At 40.8% G+C, this 25382-nt stretch overlaps 2 protein-coding genes across 6 annotated transcripts in view; both read right to left on the bottom strand.

The window, feature by feature from the left end:
- pld1b (phospholipase D1b) overlaps nt 1-12494 on the bottom strand; it is a 36752-nt gene extending 24258 nt beyond the window's left edge. Inside the window, exon 1 of one of the 2 annotated variants that reach the window (XM_068710200.1) lies at nt 12435-12494. The gene's annotated coding sequence lies outside the window, so the exon portion shown is untranslated. Of the gene's footprint in view, nt 1-1531; nt 1780-12434 lie in introns of those variants that run through there. The other variant, XM_068710199.1, reaches the window with a different exon arrangement.
- A 3634-nt stretch (nt 12495-16128) lies between these two features.
- Nucleotides 16129-25226, bottom strand: mynn (myoneurin). Of its 4 annotated transcripts, none has more exons than XM_068710196.1 (9): nt 25164-25208; nt 24188-24254; nt 22635-22908; nt 21532-22544; nt 20663-20822; nt 19676-19854; nt 19129-19215; nt 18841-18966; nt 16129-17958 (listed from the first exon to the last, which is right to left on the bottom strand). In XM_068710196.1, the coding sequence occupies exons 3-9, from the start codon at nt 22898-22900 to the stop codon at nt 17564-17566; spliced, it is 2226 nt and encodes a 741-aa protein (XP_068566297.1). In that variant the 5' UTR covers nt 22901-22908; nt 24188-24254; nt 25164-25208; the 3' UTR covers nt 16129-17563. The 4 variants fall into 4 exon arrangements, with proteins under 4 accessions (XP_068566297.1, XP_068566298.1, XP_068566296.1 ...); XM_068710197.1 differs by having other exon boundaries at nt 22635-22905; XM_068710195.1 differs by having other exon boundaries at nt 24196-24254.
- Nucleotides 25227-25382: the final 156 nt, after the last annotated feature.

Here is a 25382-nt window from a genome sequence, read left to right as displayed (position 1 = left end):
CAGTTTAATATAAAACACAATTTTAAACAATATATATAGTAGGGGGTCCCTGCTCCATCTCTCTATCAGTTTGGGGGTCCTTGGCCTGAAAAACGTTGAAGACCCCTGCATTAAACTGAAGCGTGGTTTTTAACTCTATGTGGTTTTATTGACCCATTGTGAGACAAAATAAGCTTTTTGAAGACTTCAAATTGGGCTCTCTGAACTTGCGATGCATTTATTGGTATTTTTCATATTTTAGAGTAGAGCTCGATTGATAAAAAAAGTTTGTTTACGACATTTTGCACTTATGCAAACAGCACAGTTTTAGCTAAAAGGGCAACAGGAAGTCCATTGGGTAGCACCGTCACATTTATACGCTGTTGCCGTTGGAATGTTTAAATTGTTTCTGTGTTCGAATGGTAGTTTCAATGATCCTTATCAAAAATATTTTGTAATGTGTAATATTTTGGGTGCTCAGTTATGGCTGCTTGTTCAAGGACCTCTCGAGGTTGCGCCGACTTTCTCAAAACACCTTTTATTGCCTTATTTTTACCGACACATTGCCTTTTGACTCCTCGCTCACAACTCTTAACCAGCCCCCGGTTGGAAGAAGCCGCTAGCGATAACGCAGCTGAGTGCATCGCGGACGCCCAGTCGCTACTCTGCGCCCTGAGACACAGCGGGTCAAACAGCTAACAGCTAACAGCTAGCGGAACTACCAGTGCCTCCTGCTGAGTACCTCACAGCTGCTGCACTGCGGCCAAAGACAAAGTGGGGTTTAACCGTTTTATCACATTTATTGTAATGGACGGTGTGTTAACAGTTAATGAAAACTACTAGTTCACACACTGCTGAGTACCTCTCAGCCAATACTCTGCAGACAGAGACACAGTGGGAGGAAGGAGCTTGCTCAGTGGACTTGAAGCCTAAATAAACGTTTTAAGTCGCGGTTACGCCCCGTGAGACGGAGCTGAGACAGAAGTCTGCACAGAGACGGTGTGTTGTTCATCAAATCAATCATTACAGCAGAGGTGGTGGTTTCAGACACACCTGGCAGAGATCTGCGCTCTACTGAGGGCACCTTTCTAGTTTATTCTCTGTTTTATTTTTTAATAAATGTATTGTTATTGTTTTTTTTGACTCAATTATCATCTATATCAGGCTAAACAAATGCACATCAGGTCAGCCAGGCTCTAAAAATAAGATATTTTAATACGTTACTTTAGGCTTGTGACGACATTTGTTATTTTTGACATTTGACCGTCTCAAAGACTAATAGAAAACCTTAGTAATGTTATGGATAGTTGAAATAACGATGATTATGAGTTTACTGTAGAAACATTTGGCAGCTCAAAAAAAAGAGCTGCCAAATGAGCACACACAAAGAGGCTGGAAAACACAGTATGATACAAAAACAGAGGGAGCATGAATATTTCCTTTTCTTTGCACACACGCGCGCGCGCGCACACACACACACACACACACACACACACACACACACACACACACACACACACACACAAGCTCTACAGTGATGTTATCCACTGACCTGAGCCCACGGAGCCTGGGGGAAGCCCATCATCATCATCATCATCACCTTCACTTCCCTGAACTGTCTCTCGGTGAATAAACAAAGTAACTCAAAAACACAAAGCAAGAAGCCGCCACACTCTTCCTCTGCAGTGTCTTTTTCTCTAGTCAGTCTTTAAATATCCTCACACACACTCACACACACATCCACAGACACACACATCCACAGACACACACACACACATTCACTGAGACCCGACCGACGGACCGGGAGGTTGAGCGCAGACTGCACCAGCGATGCAGACAGAGGTCGGGAAGATTCAGCTGGGAGGGATACAGAGGGGAGGGGGGAGATGTGATTGGCCAGAGAGCCATTCAGGAGCTCAGAGACAGCCAATCAGAGAGAGGAGGGGGGAGGGACTTCCTGTTTGAAGCACCTGTCTGTGTTAAAGAGGCTTTGTGACTCTTAAAACAAATTTTAAGACTGCGGGCTTGAGGGAAATGTACAAGCATTTATCACCATTTTCTGAAATAATGGAAATGATTCAATCTTCATCGCAGCGGCTCACAGCCAGAGTGCAACATGAACACATTTTGGCTTCATATAGCAGATCTATTAAATCACTTAAACTCTATGATAACGTCACTCTAAACCTTGTTCTCAACTATTTTAAAAGAATAGTTTAACATTTTGGGAAATACGCAACTGTATCTTTCTTGGCGAGAGTTGGATGAGAAGATCAATACCACTCATATGTGATAAATAATGAAGCGACAGACATTAGCTTAGCTTAGCACAAAGACTGAAAAGAGGGGGAAAAACAGCCTGGCTTTGTCTAAACATAGAATAATCTGGTTATTATCACCTCTAATGTTCACAAATTTACACATTAGTGTTGCAGTCTTGTGATACAACAATTTCTTGTCTGGATGCAGACTGTTTACAGTCTTCATGCTAAGCTAAGCTAACCCGTTTTGTCCCAAACCCAAAGATTTTAAATGTATTATCATATATTTAGAGGAGGGCAGTTATTCCTCACGTCAAACTACAAAATTTTGGCTCAAACAAGTATTTAAATCCAATTCAAGAGGCCTGGTTTCACTTTTCTGAAGATGTCCAAGTGTGAGAGGAAACACAAAACACAACGGAATCAAAAGGTCATGACACAAACCTGATTTGGGGAACTGGCTCAACCAGTGTGTTTTTTTTAACAGAAGTGAGTGTGAGTGAAGCTGGATTACTGAGCATCCACCCGCCCAGAGTTTTAGCAGACCGACGCGACTCATTGTTGACATTCCACAGTAGGGTCAAAGCATTCAGATGCCCACCCACGTGTGCGCCCTGAGGCAAAGACGCACACAACAAGCTTACACAATACTATCTGATGAGAAAAATGGGAATGAGTATGTTTACAGCTGTATGAAGCAGGATTACCAAAATGGCAATTTTTCTCTATGGAGTCTGGTAGGTGTCACAGAGGGAAAGTACAGTAGTTTCTGCCCTCACAGTTAGAAAACATCTCCTAAAATGGCTCACTATACTCATTTCCTCCCTTCACTTCAGTATCTCAGTCTCTCAAATGAATAATTAATATTCTCAAATTACTACATTGTGCCCTCACACTATTTAATTTGACCCATTGTGCATTTATCCAAAACAACAAAGTGCTCCAAGACTTTGAAGTTTGTTATTTATGAGCTGGATGACAAGTCAAGTGACTGTTTAATGTGAAAGAGAACACAGGGATGTGTTTAGACAGGTATAATGTTTACAATGTTTAGCATCTTAGTTTAGCATGTTAGCATGCATACTTGTTTACAATGACAATGCTAACATGCTGATGTTTAGCACATGTAATGTTTACCATCTTAGTTAAGCGCGTTAGCAGATTAATGCTAACATGCTGATGTTTAACCTGTGTACTGTTTACCATGTTCATCATCTGAGTTTAGCGTGTTAGCATACTTACATGCTCACAGTGACAATGCTAACATACTATCACGTCAATGTTTACACTGTTTACCATCTTAGTTTAGCGTGTTAGCATGCTAATGCTACAATGCTGATGTTTAGCAGGTGTAATGTTTACTCTGTTTACCATCTTAGTTTAGCGTGTTAGCATGCTAATGCTACAATGCTGAGGTTTAGCAGGTATAATGTTTACTCTGTTTACCATCTTAGTTTAGCGTGTTAGCATGCTAATGCTACAATGCTGACGTTTAGCAGGTGTAATGTTTACTCTGTTTACCATCCTAGTTTAGCATGTTAGCATGCTAAAGCTACAATGCTGACGTTTAGCAGGTGTAATGTTTACTCTGTTTACCATCTTAGCTTAGCATGTTAGCAGGCTAACATCCAGTTGAACACAAAGTACAGCTGAGGCTGATGGGAATGTCATTAGTTCTGCAGATATTTGATCATCAACCAAAGTATAGGACACTTCAAATTGTTGACCTGATGATGGCGCTAGATAAAAAGTTAAGGTGTCACCAAAGTCCATACGATACACTAGGTTATATTAATAAAATGCTTGCTTTTAGGCTTTGGATATGTTGGAAAAACCTTCTCCCAGAGGTGCCTCGTGAGCTGCAGACAGGAGATTTGGCCGAGCACAGGAAAGAAGAAAACTCTCAGTCCCACGGTAAATACTTCTAACATCTGAGAAAACATTCCTGCCTCTGAAGAAGGAAGTTCTAGTATTCAACAGAGTAGTTTTGAATGTTTATGCACAAATGAACTGCAAGGCCTTAAAAAAAATATTTTCAGCAGAACCGACAACAAATGCCCAATAAACTTGACACGAGACGTTTAAATTATTCAAATGAATTACTAAAATACACAAGATTACATAAGACTTGGTTTAATAATGAGATGCATGTACTAAGTACATGTTACAAAGTGAGTTACGCTGCAACAGACATTCAAGGCCGCCATTTCCTGCTCCTGATCAATAGTCTTTGTTAGGCAGCAATCGTCCCCACCATTATTCTTAACTGATTGTTCCTACTTGATGTTATTGTGCCAAGTGCTCCCACTTGTTTTATAGCAGCTGTTTTGTGTGTGCCTTATTAGGGGAAAGCAGGGCGAAGAGAAACTGATTCATGATTCATTATCACACAGCGACTCAAACAGCCTCTCAAATGCACTTAAAAACACATCAGATTAGGATGCTGCAGGCGAGTGTCTGACACCGCCACCTAGTGGTCAGCTCTGTCCCCTGCATGAACCATTTACTGTAATAACAAATACTATGATTTTGGAGGTAATCTTAGTGATAGAAAACACTAAATACTCCTTTACAAAACAGATCCAGCATTTAGAATTAAGTTTAAAAGGGCCAGTCCAACCAAAACAATGTTTTCTGTTCCCTCAACAGCAAGTGGGAACTACCCCAAAACTCTTGTGTCCGTTTGTAATAATTTTATCTTTTAGACTCGTGGAAAGAAATCATTTATTTTACTACTTTGTATATTTGAAACAATAGACAATAATGACAAAATATTTTTAACTTTGCTTTTTTCAGTTTTCAGATTTCTGGTCATTTATGCAAATTAGCACATATTTTAAAAGCTAATATCGAATTTGCATATCTAAATATACATGTTCAGAAAGCTTGTAATACAGGCCCAGCAGATCATAGCAGGTTAGTCTTGTTTACCTCTGTGGGGCGCTGCTATTCAGATAGTTTAGGTTTTATTTCCCGTCATTGTTTTGGGGTTGATGATGCACAAATCTTTAGCAGATGTCTACAAATCCTGTATAAATAATAATAAATACTTATTTATTATGCGTTTTTTTTTTTAAATGCATCAAATGTATTAATTATAATGAAACGCAGTAAAAATCTATAATTATTCCAGTCTCAATCCCTTTAAGTGAGATGAAGTTAAACATATAGACAACGTTTGCTCAAAGAAAAGAAAAAAGATTAAGTATTCAAAGAAGTAAAAGTATTCAGAGAGTAGAGCGTGTACTTTCACTGCTGTAGAAGACCTTGTATTTCCAGTTTGGGGGGTGTCGTGCTTTGCAGAAGTACAAGAAAGGAAATACAGAGATAAAGAGCCGACTGACTGTGTATACATGTAGTAAAAAAAGAGCAAAAAGTACAACATTTAAAAACATAGCAATAAATAAATAAAGAAAGAAAACGCCCAAATTGAGAATTAGTGCTCGAGTTAATGACAAATCCAATCACTGCAAGGAAACATACTTGGAGCTCTTTCAGCCTCTTATCTCGTTTCCATCATCAGTAAAACTTAAATGTTTCAAAAAGGCAGATATGTCTCATGATTACTGGCTCTGTGTGTACAAGTAAACATTCTGCAGGTTCATATTTTCTTATTCTTCTAATTCTTTTTAGAAAACTAAACAGACTTAAAAAAATTAGTTTTTCTTTATATTCATCATATTAGAAATATTTGATATTTTCCATCACATTGGTCCAGACTGAAATATTTCAACAACCACTTTGATGAATTGCCGTGAGATTTCATACAGAGATTCATATCCTCTTACGGATGGATTATTGAACGGGCCTACTGGGCCCCCCCGACCTACCAAAAACTACAAAGACACTCAAAATGACTACAATGAGACAAGAACAAATACAAGGCGACCACAATAGCAATCAAATGGGCAAAACATCCACAGACAAAGAAATAACTACAAAAAAACAAATACAAAGAGACACACAACAACAACAAAAAGAGTCTAAGCAACTCTAAAGTCAGTGTCTTTAGAGGTAGTCGGGTCTTCTGCATGACTACTATCTCATAACCCCCCCCCTCAGAGCAGGTCAGGTAACCCAGATGAATCTTCACTGACGGGTTAGTGACTCCTCTTGTTTAGGAAGCAGCACGTTTTTTTCATCAGATGATCATAATCTCCTGCTTCCACCAGTCGAACCAGTGGCACAACAGACTGTGTGTGTGTATTCAACTCACTGAGATATTTAAGGCATTCAGCTGACACTCCCACAACATCCAGAATCTACCATTAAATGAAACACGAGGAAGCTCGCAGGCCGCTGAAAGACTTCAGAATCACCAGCTGAGTTCATGTTGTTTACCAACGAACAGATTAAAAGGTCCCGTCAGGACAGCAAGTTAAATCTTTTACCGTCTTTTATTAAACTTAACGAAGTATTTCACCATCTTTTATTTAACCTAACTAAGTAGTTCACAATCTTTTATTTAACCTAACTAAGTATGTTACGATCTTTTACTAAACCTAACTAAGTATGTTACGATCTTTTATTAAACCTAACTAAGTACGTTACGATCTTTTACTAAACCTAACTAAGTAGGTTACGATCTTTTACTAAACCTAACTAAGTAGGTTACGATCTTTTACTAAACCTAACTAAGTATTTCACCATCTTTTCATAAACATAAAGTAATTTACGATCTTTTATTAAACCAAACATTTTTTCACGGCCTTTTTCTAAACCTAACTAAGTAGTTTCCCGTGAAGACTTTAAGGTTTATTTTGAAAAGAGCGTATTCACGTAACAAGCTGATCTTTTTGTAGGATATCATACGAACCGCTACGTTGCTCTACGTCACTCCTCCTCAGTCCAAATACGCTCACTAGTTGCAAAAAAATCCAAGATGGTGACGGCCAAAATGACAAACTTGAGGCTTCTAAACGTCAGTCAACAGCCTTTGTTTTATATTCTGGATTGTTTCCATAGCAACAACAAACCTGTTACTTCAGTCAGAAGCCCATCAGCAGAGTAAAGACTGTGTCAACCTACAGGCAGCTCACTGTTAAAAAGTTTGCTCAAGGTGGAGCGCCAGATTCAATAAATTGACTAAACTTCCTTCCGATTACCGACTGTGAAGAATGTAAACAGACGAACGCTTGCTGGAAATACGTTCATGGGGGATTTATTTCAGAGTAATAAACGTGGCTGATGTAACCGACATGATGCAGAGTGTGAGGGGGAAAAGAAGTGGGAGACGCTTTTATCCGGCAGGAAGGTTCGTCAGAGTTAATTCGACTCGACACGCCGCCGCAGTGAAGATCAAACCTGCGACCTTTTGGTTACACAATAATCTGTTTAACCGCGGAGCCACAGTCACTTTGTGTTTGAGTAACACGGACATTTAAACCCTCCATCATCACACGTCACTGACATTTTCAGCCCACTTGTGGGAATATGAAAACGCTACCTCGCACTGCATGTTGAGAGAATACATTCAAGTGTTTAAGATCCGTTTAGTTTTAACCACCCACTTTCTACTCGTCAGCTGTTGAGTTATTGCTTTGTTTTCGTTGGTGTTTCAGACTTTAAAAGGTGTTTCTTACAATTAAATTCAAGGCGCTGACAATCACCACGTTTTAGCTCAGATAATTCACACTTCATAGACACCTCACTTTGTGGAAATACAAGTGAAATCATCTTCATGTCTACTAGTTTGCGCTGTTAGCTTTGAGCCTCCGCCTCACAGTCGACATGTTGAGAGCTGTTGAGAGTCAATCGAAATGCTTTCAATCTCGTTTCCTGCACTTTTAACTTAATGGACACAAGTATGTGGACACACGGTGTGCTCGAGAAAAGGTCAAACCAACACAGGACTCTCACCCAGGAGACCACTGTTCGTGTACCGTGTGACACCAAAAGTCAATGTTGTTTTATTTAGCTTACGTACACATCTTAATTTATGTAACAAACATCCTTTTATTTATTTTAACTGAAACCATCTTTTCTGAAACATAACCAATAGTTTTCTTAGAATAAAAACATTATCCACGTGTTTAAAACTGCGACCATTCGTCCGTATGTGAAAAGTTGGGAATGAAAACGTGGCATTAATTGCCTATATGGAGAGGAGTCTCAGAAAAGAAAAGACACCATCAGAGGGCTTCTCCGACTTCTTCTACGGTTTATATTTTCACAGACATTTCATGAACCATTGAGGTGTTTGAGCTCCTGTGTCCTGTCGGGTTCCTGTCGGGTTCCTGTCGGGTTCCTGTCGGGTTTCTGTCGGGTTTCTGTCGGGTTTCTGTCGGGTCTCGTTTTTAGTCTTTGCTGCTGTGTGTCCTGACATTTCACTGTTGACAACATTGATTAAAAGCCGGACCTCTTCCACCGCGCCCACTGCCCCTTGAGCACAAGAACACACACACACACACACACACCCACACACACACACACACACCCACAAAGTCAATTAAGCACTCCCTGGCTGTGCACCGTGTTTGCTGGAAGAGCCATTATCTGAATATATAATCGCACACACGCACGCACACACACACACACACACACACACACACACACACACACACACACACACACACACACACACACACACACACACACACACACACACACACACACACACACACACACACACACAATCCTACCTGAGCACCACAACACCAGAGCCAAGCCCATTAGTCGGTCTCCATGGGAGAACTTTGCCCCATTTAATTCATGATAAAAAAGAATAAATGACTCACAGACTGGAAGAACAGGTCCTTCTAAAACACTCACGTCACACGCCCATCTACTCACATGCCAATTAAAAAAAGAGAAAAAAGAAAGATCTTCCCGTTCTTCTTCTCTCTTTCCTCAGACGTCCGGTATTACAACAACGTCTTTTTGCCCCTAAAACCAGCCGTGTTGTTGCCCCACAGGTGTTGCAGCAAGATGAGCAGCGTTTCAACACCACTACTGTGAAAAGGTGCATTTAAGGAAGACACATCACAGAACTTAAAAGACACTGCTAACCACGGACGGATTATCAGACAATGGGTCCAGACATGAAAGAGGCCCCAAGACACCAAAACTCTCATAGAGTCCATTTTTTCTTCATTTTGCATCTCCTTGTAGTCATCTTTCCTCTATCTTTAGTCATTTAGTGTCTCTTTGCATCTATTTTTAGACTTTTAGCATTCCTATGTGGTAGTTTTGTGTGTCTCTGTAGTAATTTTGCGTCTACCTGTAGTCGTTTGACATCTATTTTCAGTCATTTTGCATCTCTCTGTGGTAATTTTACATCTATTTTAAGACATTGTACATTTTTAAATAGTAATTTAGTGCATCTTTGTAGCCATTTTGTGTCTCTTTGTAGTCGTTTTGCAAGTATTTTTAGTCATTCTTGCGTCTCTCTGTGATCACGTTGCATCCCCTTTAAAGACGTTTTACATTTCTATGGTCGTTTCGTGTGTCTTTGTAGTAAGTTTGGGATCGTTTGAAGTCGTTCTGTGTCTCTTTTGCAGTCATTCTGTAGTTGCTTTGCGTCTTTGTTACCGTTTTGGGTCGTTTGTAGCTGTATTGTGTTTGTTTGTGGTCATTAAAACGTCTCTTTGTAATCGTTTTTGGGTTTTTTTCCCGCAGCATTTTGTAAGTCAGATCCCCTGACCCCTGTAGGCCGATCAGTAATCCATCCATACTGCTAACAACGAGCAGCAGTTAAAGATTACACCTTGTAAAAACCTGCTAAAACCACCTAGCAGCTTCATTCAGGTCAACTTCAGATTCTGTGGCAATATTGAAAGATTCAGCAACAATGGCGACATGTTTTGGTCAGAACTTCAGTTCTGAGAAGAAGAAGTAAAGCGGCCGGTTGTGTTTAGGCAACAAAACTACAAAGTTAGGTTTAGAAAAAGATCGTGGTTTGGTGTTAACACACGTACAGAAGTGGTGTTACTTAAGTTCTGAAGTTATGTGACGAATAAGTCAACGTTGACTTCTGGGTCATGAACAGAGGTCTCCTGGGTGAAAGTCCCTGAACTACATCAACTGTCCTGCCTCACGATTACGTGATATTCATAAACATCGAGTTAATGAGACAAATAGTTCCCAATGGAGGTGGTGGAGACCAAAAACAGAGCTAAAAGAGGACGAATATTGGACTCAAAGACTCCTAATGAATCATCATGTTGATCTGTAACTACTGGATGTGGAAATAAAGTTCAACATATCAACTTAAAATGGTGAAGAGTTGTGTTTACAGTTTGTTTCTGCTGCAAACGAGTAGACAGACAAATCTGTTTTAACTTTTAACACAAATGCACCGTGAGAGAGGGGAACACTCCTCCCACTCTACTGATGTTTTAGTCAGAAATGTCAGAAGAAGAAAGACTTCAGCGATTCACCAACTAGTATTTATCTGGTTAAACTGGTTCCTCTGATATCACTAACTGGGATTTAAGACACAATCAAACCACCCTGGTGACGGTGATACAGACTTCTCCCTAAAAACAGAAGCATCACCACTCAAACAACGTTACTCTCTCATTTTTTAAATCTGAAAACTGTCCGCGATCAGCCACAAGCTGACGTCAGGGTGCACAACGTCATAATGTTTATGAAATAAATTGCTGACCGAGTTGATCATGAGACAAGGTGTGTCAGCTACAGAGATGCCAGAATAACAATAACCGGGGAAACCCTGGATGACATATTGTAGTTTAACATCTCTAAAGTTAAATAATCATCCAGTGAAGGCACAAGGAACCAGATCTGAAAATGCTCATTTCATAATGAGTGCAATACTTGTTATTAATTCAGTGTCCAGTTTTGATACTCGGAAGCTACTTATTTGGTACCGATTCCTTTAAATATCAATAATATAAATGTATATAGAAAACATGGGTGGCTGCATCACTTCAAAACGTTTTCACTACTTTTGTATAATTTTTGTGTTTAAAAACACCCTGAAAGTTATTAAAGAAAAAGGTTCTTTATTTATAGTATATCTCACACTTTAACCTTCTTAAATCAAAACTACTCATATCAGCTATTAATAATAGCTGATATGAGTCATGTGATTTGTCTTTGAGTGAAAAGGTGTTTCTTTCTTCTAAAAATGATTGATTATAATTTAACTATAATAAAACAATTTTAATCATTTGTATTGTAATAATATAATTTTTAAAAATTTAACAAATGATCAGAATCGTTAAAATTGTGAAAAAAGTAGCGTTAATGAGTTTAAAAAATGTGCAGTACAACACATGAATCAAATAAATATTATGATGTTAATTCTGTGTTGACTGGAGGTGTTTCTGTTATTCTGTCCACGTCGCTGACAGCAGACCAAACACTCATCTTCTCATAATGTACAATGACCTGGAGAGAATTCCACATCCCACAATGCAGTTGGTTGTCATGAGATGTCTGTTGGTGGTGATGATGAATCATTGGTAACAGGAATGTCAATAAGTGTGTCAGGAGGAAACATTTAAAACTCCAGCAAGCAGATGTTCACACACACACACACACACACACACACACACACACACACACACACACACACACACACCCAGAGAGAGGTTGATTTATGATCAATAACTTGTGATATTGGGTTCGATATGAAGCTGTTGGTGTTGAATATGAACTGTGTGATGCACTGGAGGATGTTGGGGGGGAAGTGGTTATGTATTGACGAGAATAAATAAGGAAGAAGCGGTGCACGCGGTGGCAGCTGAGTGGGAAAAAAAAATCTCTCCTCAGTATCAGGTCTGACCCGTTCCGATCTGCTGGCCGCAAACCTGCCCCCGGGCCAGGGTTTGGCCTCCCGTTGGATCATCGTGAGTCGACACCACGCATGGCGCTGAATGCGATATCTGGCCACTGCAATCCAGCCGCACACCGACGCCACTGCGGAAAAGCAGGACGGATGCCTTCACGTGCCAAGAAAAAAAAAAAAAAGAGACTCCCGCAACATCAACACCGCGTCTCCACCGCGTCGCCGCTCCACAGATTACGCGCTAACTTTACGCGCAAATGACCGCTAATCACGCGTTTTACGCACCTGCGCGCCGCCACAACAAGCGCAAACTTCACCAAACACTGAGATGGTTAAATCCCCAAAACACACACACATACAGACACGCGCACACACATACAGCAGAATGACTGTGAGATTAAGCGCGCGGGTAAACTGTGAAATGATGGTTTATTTCTTACCTGCTCACGTGAACTGAAGCGACAGCAGCTGCTGGTTTGAGTGACTGGAAGAGCTCTGAGCTGGTCTCCACGTCCACCAGGTGTGTAAACTCGCGGCAATGAGTAACAAATGGACTTCCTGTGAATCCACCTTCACAATAAAACTCTCTTTCAGTGTCAGTGGATCAGGAAGGTTGGAATTTCCCGCCTCCACATTGTCATGACAATTTAATATATAATATAATATAATGATGTAGTATATAATAATAATAATAATAATAATAATAATAATAATAACAATAGTAATAATAATAATGATAATAAGAATAATAGGATACTACTACTAATAATAATAATGATAGTAATAATAATGATAATAATAATAATGGTAATAATAATAATAATAATACAATATAGAAATCTTAGTCGACTAAGACCAAAACAACAAACTTTTATTAATTCATGTAAATAAGTAAATCAATTTGTTATTAATAGCCGGTATGTGTCATGAGATGTTTCAACATGAAACAAACGTTGATGGTCCTTCTCAGTCAGCAGCTTGAAGTTACAATTACATTTAAGGTACTTGAGGGCTGACGCCTGAAATCAATACTCATGTCTGTAGTTACATTTAGCTGAGTCACATCACTGCACAAATTCATCAACGGCATGGAGAAGATGGACTATGACTTTAATTGTAATCTTTTATCATCATTGCAGAATATAGATGAGCAGAGAAAGGACGATTATTTTTATTTTTATAATAACTTCTTATCCAAACTGAGGACATGATGTCACGTGTTTTATTTCTTGTGCAGCTCTCTGGTAAAACAACGTTGGTAATAAGTGCACAAGTGCGACGTGTTTTCTTTCCCCATGACATTACACCTCATCAGATTACCAGGTAAACGTGTGCACGTGTCTCCATAGCCTGCTGTCTTTCATCTGCATTAAACGTGAAGCCAAAAGACTTTCCCCCTCAAATTATAATAACGTATACACCATGCATTATGCTAAATACTGGATAAATATACCATACTGAATATAAGATAAGATGAGATATAAATTTATTAATCCTAAAGGAAATTATTGTGCCAGAAGAAACAATAAAATAACAATGTAGACATATATGAACAACAGAAGTTCAATTATTAAGTGTAAAAGAAATAATACTGATACATTGCAAAATAGAACATAATAGTAATAAGAGTAAGATACATAAATAATGTCAAAAATTCAATTAAAATAGAAAAAGTAAAATACAACAACAAAGAATAAATACAGTAAAAATATAAAGTGTATAAGAAGTGATAATAACACCTTAATAACAGTCTAATGGAAACTAAAATAGAAAAGTAATATTGAGAGAGATATTATATTTAAAGAGTAGTAGAAAGTTATATTGACACATAGATTAATGAAAATAATATTGCACATGAAGTTGAAATGTAATATGTTACATTATGTGGTTATTATTGTTGTAAGTGTCCTTTCTGCAGAAAGGGGGAGGAGTTAAATAGTTTGATGGCCGCAGGTAGAAAAGACATCAGACAGTTTTCAAAAATATTTATTTTATATATTTATATATTTTATATTTTAACACTGTGTTTTATTCAATGTCTGTAAACTATAATAATACAAACAAAACAAAAATAACGATAAGAAATGAAGATAATTACATTTTTCTTTTGCATTAACATGTTTATTTTGAAGGGTAACTCGCGTGACTTCCGGATGCACTTGCGTTGCTTTTCTCTGACTTGCTGCAGCTGATGACAACCAGCGGTTTCCTCCGTTAAACCACGCCTGCAGCTTCCCAACAGAAGAGGCACACAGCTCACATCATGTGTGTTCAGAGTGATATCATGCATATGAGAGATAAAGCTCTTAGATAAACACCACAGAGGTTTGGTGTCGTGGCAGATGAGAGGAAACACTTCTTAACTTTAAGTCCCCTGCAGGAATATTAAAGCAACATTACAATGATTTATGGTTAGAAAACACACACATGTTCTTTTTCTATGCAGAGCTGAAGCCTGCAATCAGCTGCAGCACATCATTAATGTGTCAGGAGCTCTGTGTTTATGTGGGAGAGAAGAGGGAGAGAAAGTGTGAGAGGGAGGAAGAGGAGAGACAGAAACCTCCTGAGACCTTTCTGTCTCCGGTAATGTGGGAGCTTCAACGGGAGAACTGCTGTATTTTGTTGCATAGTTAAGAACATTCATACAGATTCCTTCGTGGTTTCCAGAACCGGAGAGCATGCAGAGTTTAATAAAGTCTAATATTAATAACTTTATTTATTGACTCATTGCGGCTCTGGTGATCTATGACATCACGATCATGTTCTCCTGATGCACTGGAGTCCTATGAAATAACTTGTGTCCAACAGATCTCCATTTGAAAACCAAGGAATTTAAATGTATGCATTATACATACATGTATATGTATATAAACATATTAAAGGGTTTAAATGTAAGAAAAGAGTTGCACCTACAACAACAACAACAACAACACGGCACAATGTAGGTCAATGGAGAGAATAATGTGTCCCTTAAAAAAACAAGCTGAGTGTCTGTGAAGGAATCTGGAAATCATTTCATGGTTTTATAAAATATGGAGATAAATGAGAGTTTCAATGTGTGTGTGTGTGTGTGTGTGTGTGTGTGTGTGTGTGTGTGTGTGTGTGGACAGGAGGACGGATGGACAGACAGACAGAGTGCCTCTTTGAGCCACATCATCATTGATGTAAAGTTATAGAGACAGTGAAACCTGTTATCTCATATTCAAACTGTCTCTCATACTCTCTCTCACACACACTCACACACACACACACACACACACACACACACACACACACACACACACACACACACACACAGGAACCGAGGTGCCTAAGTGCATTAAGCAACATTTTAATGCAGGAAGTGTAACTCTTCCTGGTCTGTCGATGTATAAAACGATAATCATAATAAACCTGTGGTGAGTCGACACTCTGATCCTGGACCAGCTGCTCGACATTTCTGTCTCTAATCTCTTCTTGTGGTTAACGTCAGAGCTGAAACACGTTCACACTAAAGATAATGCAAACACACTTTTACCACCAGAGACGTGTAGTCTTTAAGAACAGTTACTCATTACTCTGATAGAATATGAGACCGGTCCACCCTGGACAGACCCAGATCCTCCAGCAGAGACCGGTCCACCCTGGACAGACCCAGATCCTCCAGCAGAGACCGGTCCACCCTGGACAGACCCAGATTCCGGCAGCAGCAACAGCATCTCCTCCTCCTCCTCCTCCTCCTCCAGGAGCAGAGCTTCTCCTCTCTGGGAGCCGACACCGACACCACGCTGCTGGAGACCCAGGACATATTGCTGGACCCGCTGGACGGAAGGGAGGCACGGGAGAACCAGAACCAGGACTGAGAGGGGCAGACTGTCACACCCCTGCTGCAGTAAAATTAGGTTTTCTGAAGGGACTCTGGTGCTCAGAGACACTACCACTTTAGTCCACAGGGGGCGCCAGAATCAACACTAAGTTAAAGTTCCTCATGTTTTTGGGGAAATTATTACTATTATATAAGTCTTTGCATCATTGAATTATAACTGCTGTATTTCATTCTGAGCACTTCATTTGTAAAATGTTATCAAAGTTGAATGTTTTAAATGTTTCTGAACTGTTGATGCTTTTAAAAACACAAAGACATAAAACAATAAGTATCATCAATAATCATTTATTCCTCAACAGTCACAGAGACAAACACACGTTCTGTTTAATTTTATTTTCCTGTTGTACTTTTTAGACAGCGGTTAACTTGTTTGTGTGATTCACATTTCTGTACAAGTAATGCAGACGTTTTGATCCAAAATAAAAAAAAGAAAGAAAAGCATGACACAAAAAAAGGTTGATCGAAATAAAATGCAGTTTTCAAACTCTTCTGCTAAAAACAACAAAAACAAACTAAATAACACGGAAACAAAAAGCTAGTTTGCACGAACAGAGTGATGATTACATTAATAAAACCATCATCACGTCACTTTATGACAAATAAAATCACAGCTCGTCGCCTACCGACTACGCCATCTATGAAAACAATGAGACATATTCATCTGATCAACGTCTATTGATATTAGATTCTCCATCCAATCAGAGCTGCCCGTCAGCGTCACAGACTCTGGCTGTTAGTCTCCAGGTGTTTGGAGTTTAAGTAGCTGAGAAAGTCTGAAAATCAGAAGTCATGAGGGGAGAAAACAGAGCGACGTTTCACACCTTTATATCAGTTAGATGCATGTGGTGCTCAGAGCCACTCGAGTTTCACAAAACAAGATTTCTGTGTCGAAAAATGACAAAAAAAATAAGATCTGTGGCTCGACACCAACGACTGAACCGACGTTTGAAACATTGAGAAGAATCTGTATTAAATCTGTCTCGCCTCAGACTCTTAATCCTCTCATCAGGATCAGGATCAGGTTCAGGATCAGTGCCCCCCCCCCTTATGAACATTTAGTAAATTCCACCACTAAAGGGATTACAAAGTGTCACTGTTGTCTAAATACTGTTGACTGTGGTGTTTAAACGGAAGCTGTTAGAGAGTGAATTCTGCACACAGGAAGTAGCCGACTCCAGATCCAATAAAACAACTCGACCTCGTCAGTTCCTGGGCCATCGAAAAGCACTTTGAGGGACCAGGAACTACATGAAAAGGGCTCAATGTGTTGTGCGTTGTGCTCTCTGTTTGGGAACAACAACTCCAAAAATGCTTTGTGTGAAAAAGGTTCAGCTACAATTACAACTCAAAAGTCCTGTTTTTGTAGTTTCTACGCGTAATAACGGCATTAAACTCACTCAGACCGGCTGTAAACAAACCAGTAGCTCATGTGTTTGGAGGAGAAACCTGAAATGTTGGCAATTATCCCTCACTGCAACTACGGCAAGTGAGACGGGTCAAAACGTGAAACAGGAAGTCGATGACGGACGTTTCGCGACGGGGAATTTGGTCAATAATTTCCCCGTTTCACCTTCGTTTTCTAAGCAAGGTTTGTTCACATCCATCGACGTGGAAAGTGAAGCCTTATTATCACCGGAAAAATAACGGACGAAAGTATGAAAAATGAACTTTGACGTGCAGCAGAGCGACAGTCCGTTTAACGACTCACTGCTGAGGAGCGTTGTGCTCGCCGTTGTCCACCGTCCTGATGATGACGATCTGCTCCAGGCTCTGGGCCGGAGACGGCGGCGGCCGCAGCTGCTCCACCAGAGCGTGGAGCGTGTCCGAGTTGATGGTCTGCTCCTGGTCCGCTTCGTAGGTCTCCTGGTCGGCGGCGGCGGCAGCTGCGCCGGTGATGGCGGTGTGAGAGGGCTCCGCCTTGAAGTCCTGAATGATGGCGGCGGTGGCGGCTGCAGACGGAGGCGGGGCTTTGGGGTTGGGGGTGGTCGGTTCGGGGTTCGGTGGCTCTCCGCCTTCCGGGATGGAGGCCATGCTTTTGTTCTCCTGGGTGAGTTTGCTCTGGACGAAAGCCACGGGATGACTGGAGGCCAGGAGGACGACTGCTCACACACACACGCACGCACGCACGCACGCACGCACACACACACACACACACACACACACACACACACACACACACACACACACACACACAACAAGACAAAGATACCAAACAGGTGAAAAATGAAAAATATTAAAGCCGTCAGCGATCAACACAAGGTTTGGCTAGAGGACTAACTAGCAGGATGCTGTCTGAGGTAAACTGTCGTTTAGTCTAAAGCTACTTTAAGATAGTTTTACTTTAAGAAGGAGTGAATGTGAGTTCTCTCTCTGGTGAACAGTTACACAGTGTGTAGGGCTTTTATTGTGAAAGGTAAGAAGGGAAGGAAGGAGTGGATGTGGTCACGGTTGAAAGAAGTAATAAAGTTTGCCGTCTTAGTTCAAACTACGGAGAGCCTCAGTTGCCATTTTATTTTTTATTTTTAAGTACCTAATTTAAACTACTTTATTAATATTTAGATACTTTTTGTATGACGTTCATTTAGAGCTTTTACTTTAAATCTATTAGAAATCTAAATATTTGTCTTTAACGCTCTGAAATATGTACAAAACCACACAAAAGTATGTGAAATTTGTAAACATATGTTAGGAGAGAAATAATAAATATATTGAAATAAGAAAAAAAACGCCCCCTAGTGTTTAAAGGCCTTAAAACAACACGCCTGCTTTAAATTTAAATCAGTGGTTTCTCTTAAAGGGACAGTGCACCATAACGACAGAAAAATAATTCTGATACCAAACATCATTTGTCTCATACGTTACACATAATAGCATTTTAGAATCTCTCTCTCTCTCTCTCTCTCTCTCTCTCTCTCTCTCTCTCTCTCTCTCTCTCTCTCTCTCTCTCTCTCTCTCTCTCTCTCTCACACACACACACTCACCTGCTCTGGCTCTCTCCTTGTGTTGCCGCACTTCGTCAGCGTGAGCCTTCTCCTGGTGTTTGATCATGTTCTTCACGCTGGCAAAGCGGTTTCCACACAGCAGGCACTGCACTCCATTGTTCCCCTCTGAACACACACACACACACACACACACACACACACACACACACACACACACACACACACACACACACACACCACATCGCATTATTGTTGTATGTAGACAAACAGTCTGTCTTGAGCAGCAATACAAGAAGTTCTCTAATCTGTAAAATTGTAAAAACTCACCTGGGTGAAGTCGCCTCATGTGTTTCTTCAGTTCAGAAGACGTCACAAAACTTCCTTCACACTGCGCACATTTGTACGGAGTCTCACCTGAAATAGAAAAACACATAAAATAATCACACCGTGAAATTCTAGCCAGCTGAAGAAATAACATTTATTTTTATAATCAACACTTGAAATGATGAATCATACTTTTATGTATCAGATATCATTAAACTTTTATTTTCCTAAATAAACCAAAATGAGGCAGATAATGAGAATGAATCGTGTCCTCTAGACTAAAAACAAATCAGGTTTGAAATTAAATCAAACACTGTTAATTAAAAAGCTTCTTTACAAGATATTCAGTCACTCTGATCCACAGAGGGAACCATAATTAATTTACTTAATATGCTATTCAGTCTTTCAGCCAATAAAGGATCCATAAACAGTTACTGATTGGTTTGAGTCACTCTTTGCTCCCAAATTTAAACCATCGTCTGGACTGAAAACAAACATAATAAAAAGATATTAAACATAACTAAAGGAGAAGAAGAAGAAAGCCTCTCACCGGTGTGTTTTCGAGCGTGTGCGATGAGCGACGAGGAGACGGAGAAGGACATGCCGCACAGGTCGCACTGGTACGGTTTCTCTCCCGTGTGTCGCCGCTTGTGATACGTCAGCGTGCTGGACTGAGCAAACGCCTGGCCGCAGATGTCACACACGTAGGGTTTCTCCCCGCTGTGCAGTCTGAGGACACACACACACACACACACACACACACACACACACACACACACACACACACACACACACACACACACACACACACACACACACAGAGTCAGGGTTGCGTCGATACAATACTGTTTCTCTCCCAGCACAATGTTACATTCTTCAGATAAATGCTAAAATAAAAGGAACACCGAAGTGAAAATGGGATCAAACACACTCTGAAACAAAACAACACACACACACACACACACACACACACACACACACACACACACACACACACACTGATGTGTATTTTGCATGTAACCTGATGTGTATTTTGCATGTACTTTGATGTGTATTTTGCATGTACCTGAGGTGTATTTTGCATGTACCCTGATGTGTATTTTGCATGTACCTGATGTGTATTTCGCATGTACTTTGATGTGTATTTTGCATGTACCTGATGTGTATTTTGCATGTACCTGATGTGTATTTTGCATGTACCTGATGTGTATTTCGCATGTACCCTGAGGTGTATTTTGCATGTACCTGATGTGTATTTTGCATGTACCTGATGTGTATTTTGCATGTACTCTGATGTGTATTTTGCATGTACTTTGATGTGTATTTTGCATGTACCTGATGTGTATTTTGCATGTACTCTGATGTGTATTTTGCATGTACCTGATGTGTATTTCGCATGTACCCTGAGGTGTATTTTGCATGTACCTGATGTGTATTTCGCATGTACCCTGAGGTGTATTTTGCATGTACCTGATGTGTATTTCGCATGTACCCTGAGGTGTATTTTGCATGTACCTGATGTGTATTTTGCATGTACCTGATGTGTATCTTGTAGTTGGACGAGGTAGCAAACTTGAAGCCGCAGCGCTCGCAGGTGTACGGCTTCTCCTCTCCGTGGTGCATCCGGCAGTGAGCGACCAGCTGACACTTCTGAGCGAAACACTTGTCGCACTTGGAGCAGTTGAACGGCTTCTCGCCTGCAACGAAACGCCGAAGACACAAAGTCAGAAAACACTTGTTGACGTCAACTCGATGTCTCTGGTATTTGATATTACTGGTCCTCTACTATAGCGGTGTTTTCTGTTACTGACACTGTGACATGCTGCTCTGATTAATAACTACTACAAACAAATCATGCATCCTGCTGCGGCTCATCATCAGTGAACTGTAGTTAATAGAGGACGATTTGAATAAATCCCTTCACTCTGTGTGACGTAGAAGCACCGCTGCTCGTCTTCCCAAAAATGTGATTATTTCCTCTAATTCTCGCCGAGCTGATCTGTATTTCAGGATTCCTCCACTAAAATATAATGAGGACAATCTTTAGTTGGGTGACAGAAAACAAGACAAATATGATCAATTGTTTGCCTCTCAAACGGGAGGATTTGCTCTTTTCTGTGCTTTAAACTGAATATTTGGAGGGTTTTTGGTCGGACGAAACAAAACATTTAAAGACGTCAACTTGAGCTAGAATTGATTGTCTTGGTGTCCTCGTATTGTATTTAGTTGTTGCTGTTTTTGTTTTTGTTGTATATGGACTCACGTGTCTGGAAATAAAAGTTGAATAGAAATATAATTGCTAATTATAAAGTGTCCTTCCTTCTTCAGGACGATCGTACCCAAAATGTCAGAGAAACCAAACCAAACCCTAAGTTATTTCCGTTCACTGGTCGTCGCTCAGCTCACCTGTGTGGATGCGCAGGTGAGTCTTCAGCTGGGTGGCTTGCCGGAAGTTTTTGGAGCAGAAGATGCAGACGAAGGGCTTCAGGCCCTTGTGGATCTTCTCGTGTCTCCGCAGGCTGCTCACGTCTTTGAACAGCTTGTTGCACTCGGTGCACGACAGCGACAGCTCGTCCATCTCCGACGGATCTTGTTCCCCGATGTCCATGTCCTCGTCGTCCTCGTCGTCCTCCCCCATCATCATTCCCATCATGTCGTCGTCCGACCCCGCCTCGCCGCTCTCCCCTTCCTCTCCCTCCTCCTCCTCTTCCGCCATCTTCCTCCTGCCCCGCCCTCTACCACGCCCCCTCCCGCGGCCCCGCCCCCTCCCACCGCTCAGCCGGGGCTTCTTCGCCAGGAAGTCTTCGTCGTCGTCCTCCCGAGAGGGACTCCAGTCTTCGGAGAAGTCCCCGAAATCCTTCACGCTCCCGTCAGAATCCTCCAAAAACAGATCCTCTGTTTTAATAGTGCCTCTCCCTCTCCCCCTCCCCCTTCCTCTACCTCTCCCCCTCCCTCGGCCCCTCCCCCTCCCCCTGTAGCCCTGGGTTTTGGGTGTGCCGTCGGCCGAGCTGCTCGGCTCCACCTTCTCGCCGCTAAATCTCTTCGGCCTGCCTCTCTTCCTTCCCGTTCCTCTTCCAGCGCTCTTCGGCGTGACGGGGGTGTACTCGTCGTCGCTCTTCTCTCCCTCTTCCACATCCACATAGCCGGCCTCCTCGCCCTGCTCTCCTCCTCCGCCGGCCGCCGCCGCCGCCGCCCCCTCCTCCTGACTCTCCCCCGCGATGGAGATGATGGACAGGGGGACCGGTGAGGAAGGGCTGCCGGGAGAGGCCGGACTGGGAGGAGAGAGACCGGCTTCTTTATCCATCTCCGACTGGGACGTTTCGCTGAGCTCGGCCCAGTGGGGGGTCTCCACCAGATACTTTGTGGCCTCTGATATTCCCAGGAACACGGCCGCTCGACGCACAGCTGCTTGTCTGGTGCTGAAAAAACAAACATTTTATTCTTTCGAGCTACTTGACAAATCGTTGAATCTAAAAAAAAAGAAGCTGCATTTGATGCAGTTTTTTTACCTGCTGAGGTTCATCTGTCCGGTGTAGATGAACTCCAACAGCTTCTCCAGAGCGTAGCGGCTGACCTTCTCGGGGTCCAGCGTCGTGATGTCCTGGCCCTTTTCCGCCTGGGTGGAGAAGTACTTGCTGAACGCAGCCAGGATGTTGCGGTGGGCTCTGAACTCCACGTCTCGCACCATGATGGTTATATCGCACAGGAAGTCCATCTCCCGCTGCTGATGTAAGCGCTGCAGCAGCAGCTTCCCGTGATTGGTGACCTGAGCCATCTCCGCTGCTGCCAAACGATAGAGGAGACACATTAACGCCACTGTGGTTATATTACTCCTCTCGTTGAGGCGTCGTCCTCTGGGGGGCGCTGCAGGAGGATACAACCAACTGAGAAAGAGTTTAATTTCAGGAGAAATCAGCCTCATGAACCACAAAAGGAAAACACAATCTGTTTAATTATTGCTGCTACAAGATGTTTACGGTTTGATTTATGTGACGGTTTTAATAAGTCTGTTTGAACACTTGTGTACTTAAAGCAAACAGTGGACGTCTGCTGCACTGACACGGCCAAACACAAATGACTGTCATCATATTGTAACGTCTCTAACACGACAAAGAGATCACCAGAGCGTTATTCTACACCATTCTATAAAACTAATAAGACATTTCTAACTCCAAAAGGGTAAATTTTGTGTAACTGAGGATGAAAATCAAAACAATTAACAATTCTTAACGCGACAAATTTAAATGTTTCTGATTTTCTTTTTAATGTTTCTTCAAAGTTACTGTTATCCATTTTTCTTAATGTCAATAAAAGCCAAAATCTAAAACGTTAGTCTGTCCTTACCTTTAGATAAAGCTTTAAACACAGCTTACAGACATAAAGTTGAATTATTTTACTCTAAATTATATTTTAAAAAGGCTCAATAATTCCCTAAACAGCCGGTACAACTGTACTTAACAAAGATGATCAAACAGGAAGAAACCGTGCGGCTCATTGCTTGTTGTTTCTACGTTATTTTTGGACAACAATGGAGCTCTACGGTCAGACAGACAGGATTCTGAAGGACCTGTCTCACATCCGCTCCAACGCCAGGAAATGTGAAAAGAACCGCTTCAACACGACTAGAACAAGAAAAAGGGTTAAATCCGTAACGGATGTAGATAGTACTGTTGCATTTAGGGTTATATATATATTATGATTTATCACTTCATTTTCATGTCTTTGTAATCTTTTTTGCATGTGCAATATTTAAATTTTTTTTGGTTGTTTACCGTGTCTTTGGTGTACTACTGTAATACCTTGTTTGCTATGTAAATTGTACATTGATTCAAGTTGATTGCAGCAATATTGCCCATAAATAATATTCCCTTGGTAGTTTTTAAGTACTTTATTAAAGAGTATTAAATACCTATTCAGGCCTTTAAATAAACTAACATGAAAAGATACATTTATGGTCCTACAATTAAAATTGAATATGGTTTGATAGGAACAACACAAACATAATATCTCAATTAAATTAAAATAATATCAAATATGACCTTGAAGCACATTATAAACGTACCAACTTACTCTCAGTAGTGTCTCTGCTTCACCGCCTCGTTCTTTAACTCCTAAATTTGTAGCTTTCTCTGTTAGAGATAGTTATGAATAGATAGATAATAGATAGATGGATGGATAGATAGATAGATAGATAGATAGATACTTTATTAATCCTGCAAGGGGACATTAGTTCGCTACAGCAGCATTATGGTACAGGTAAAGCAAATCAAAATAAAGTAATAGAGTAAAAATAAAAATATTGAGTATAAAAATGCACAATATATACAATACAAATAAAAGAATAAAACATATGAAGTGTAAAAAATGCACTGTATATACAATGAAATAGAATAATATTAAATGAACTAACTAAACAGTAGTGCAAAGTTTAAATTAACTAACAATGCAAAAAACAAGAGTAACAATAGGTGTAAGTAGGCAATCAATGGAGCATAATTAAAGCATTAAAAATAATACATTCATCATCGATACAAACACTCGAATCGATGGATATAAGTCTCTAGAATCAGCAGCTTTGACAGGTGAGATGGAAAAGAAGTAGTTTTGGAAAATAAAAGCTCCCGCCTGCTTCCTGAGCAGGCCTCAATGCTAATGCTAATGCTAACAGCGGTGTCGTAGATAGCTTAAACTGACTCCTAATGGTGGTCTGTCGCTACACGTAGATAGGTGAATACGTCGTGTACTGTGCAAGCCACGCGAGGAGCGATTATTGCGGTTAATCGTTAAACCAGCGTGGGTGAAATGTACGAAGCTAACTGTGTTTTTTTGGTAGTGGCGAAAAGCGCGGAAAAAAAACATTGTGCTCTTATTTCGAAGGTTCGACGGTTTGTAACCGGCGACACAAAATGTCGACACAAAATGTCAGAATTCGGCTTATTTCACACGACGAGTCGTGCCAAAACCGCGCCATTGATTATAACACATCGCACGTGCTAATGTACTTTTGATTTAATCCAGCACAAAGTAAATAAAAGTACCTTCTAATATCCGCGATCTTCAGCCATTATCCCGTGACGTCAGTGGTTCTCGCGAGACTTCGACGTTCAAAGCAAAGAGAGTTCGGGTCGCTTCAAGATGAACACCGCCACGTCCGGCCAACGGACGGGAGTGAGGTGGATTACGATCGCAACAAATATAGGATTAGGAACAAAAATAAGTAATTCACTTTGAATTAATACACATTTTGATTCACAGAC

Source organism: Cebidichthys violaceus, unplaced genomic scaffold, assembly GCF_023349555.1.
Source record: "Cebidichthys violaceus isolate CVI_PGR_0920_01 unplaced genomic scaffold, fCebVio1.0.p SCAF_15, whole genome shotgun sequence".
In the NCBI taxonomy this organism is placed as follows: Eukaryota; Metazoa; Chordata; class Actinopteri; order Perciformes; family Stichaeidae; genus Cebidichthys; species Cebidichthys violaceus.
Note: the sequence above shows the minus strand (reverse complement) of the source record. Positions and strands in the feature narration are given on the sequence as shown.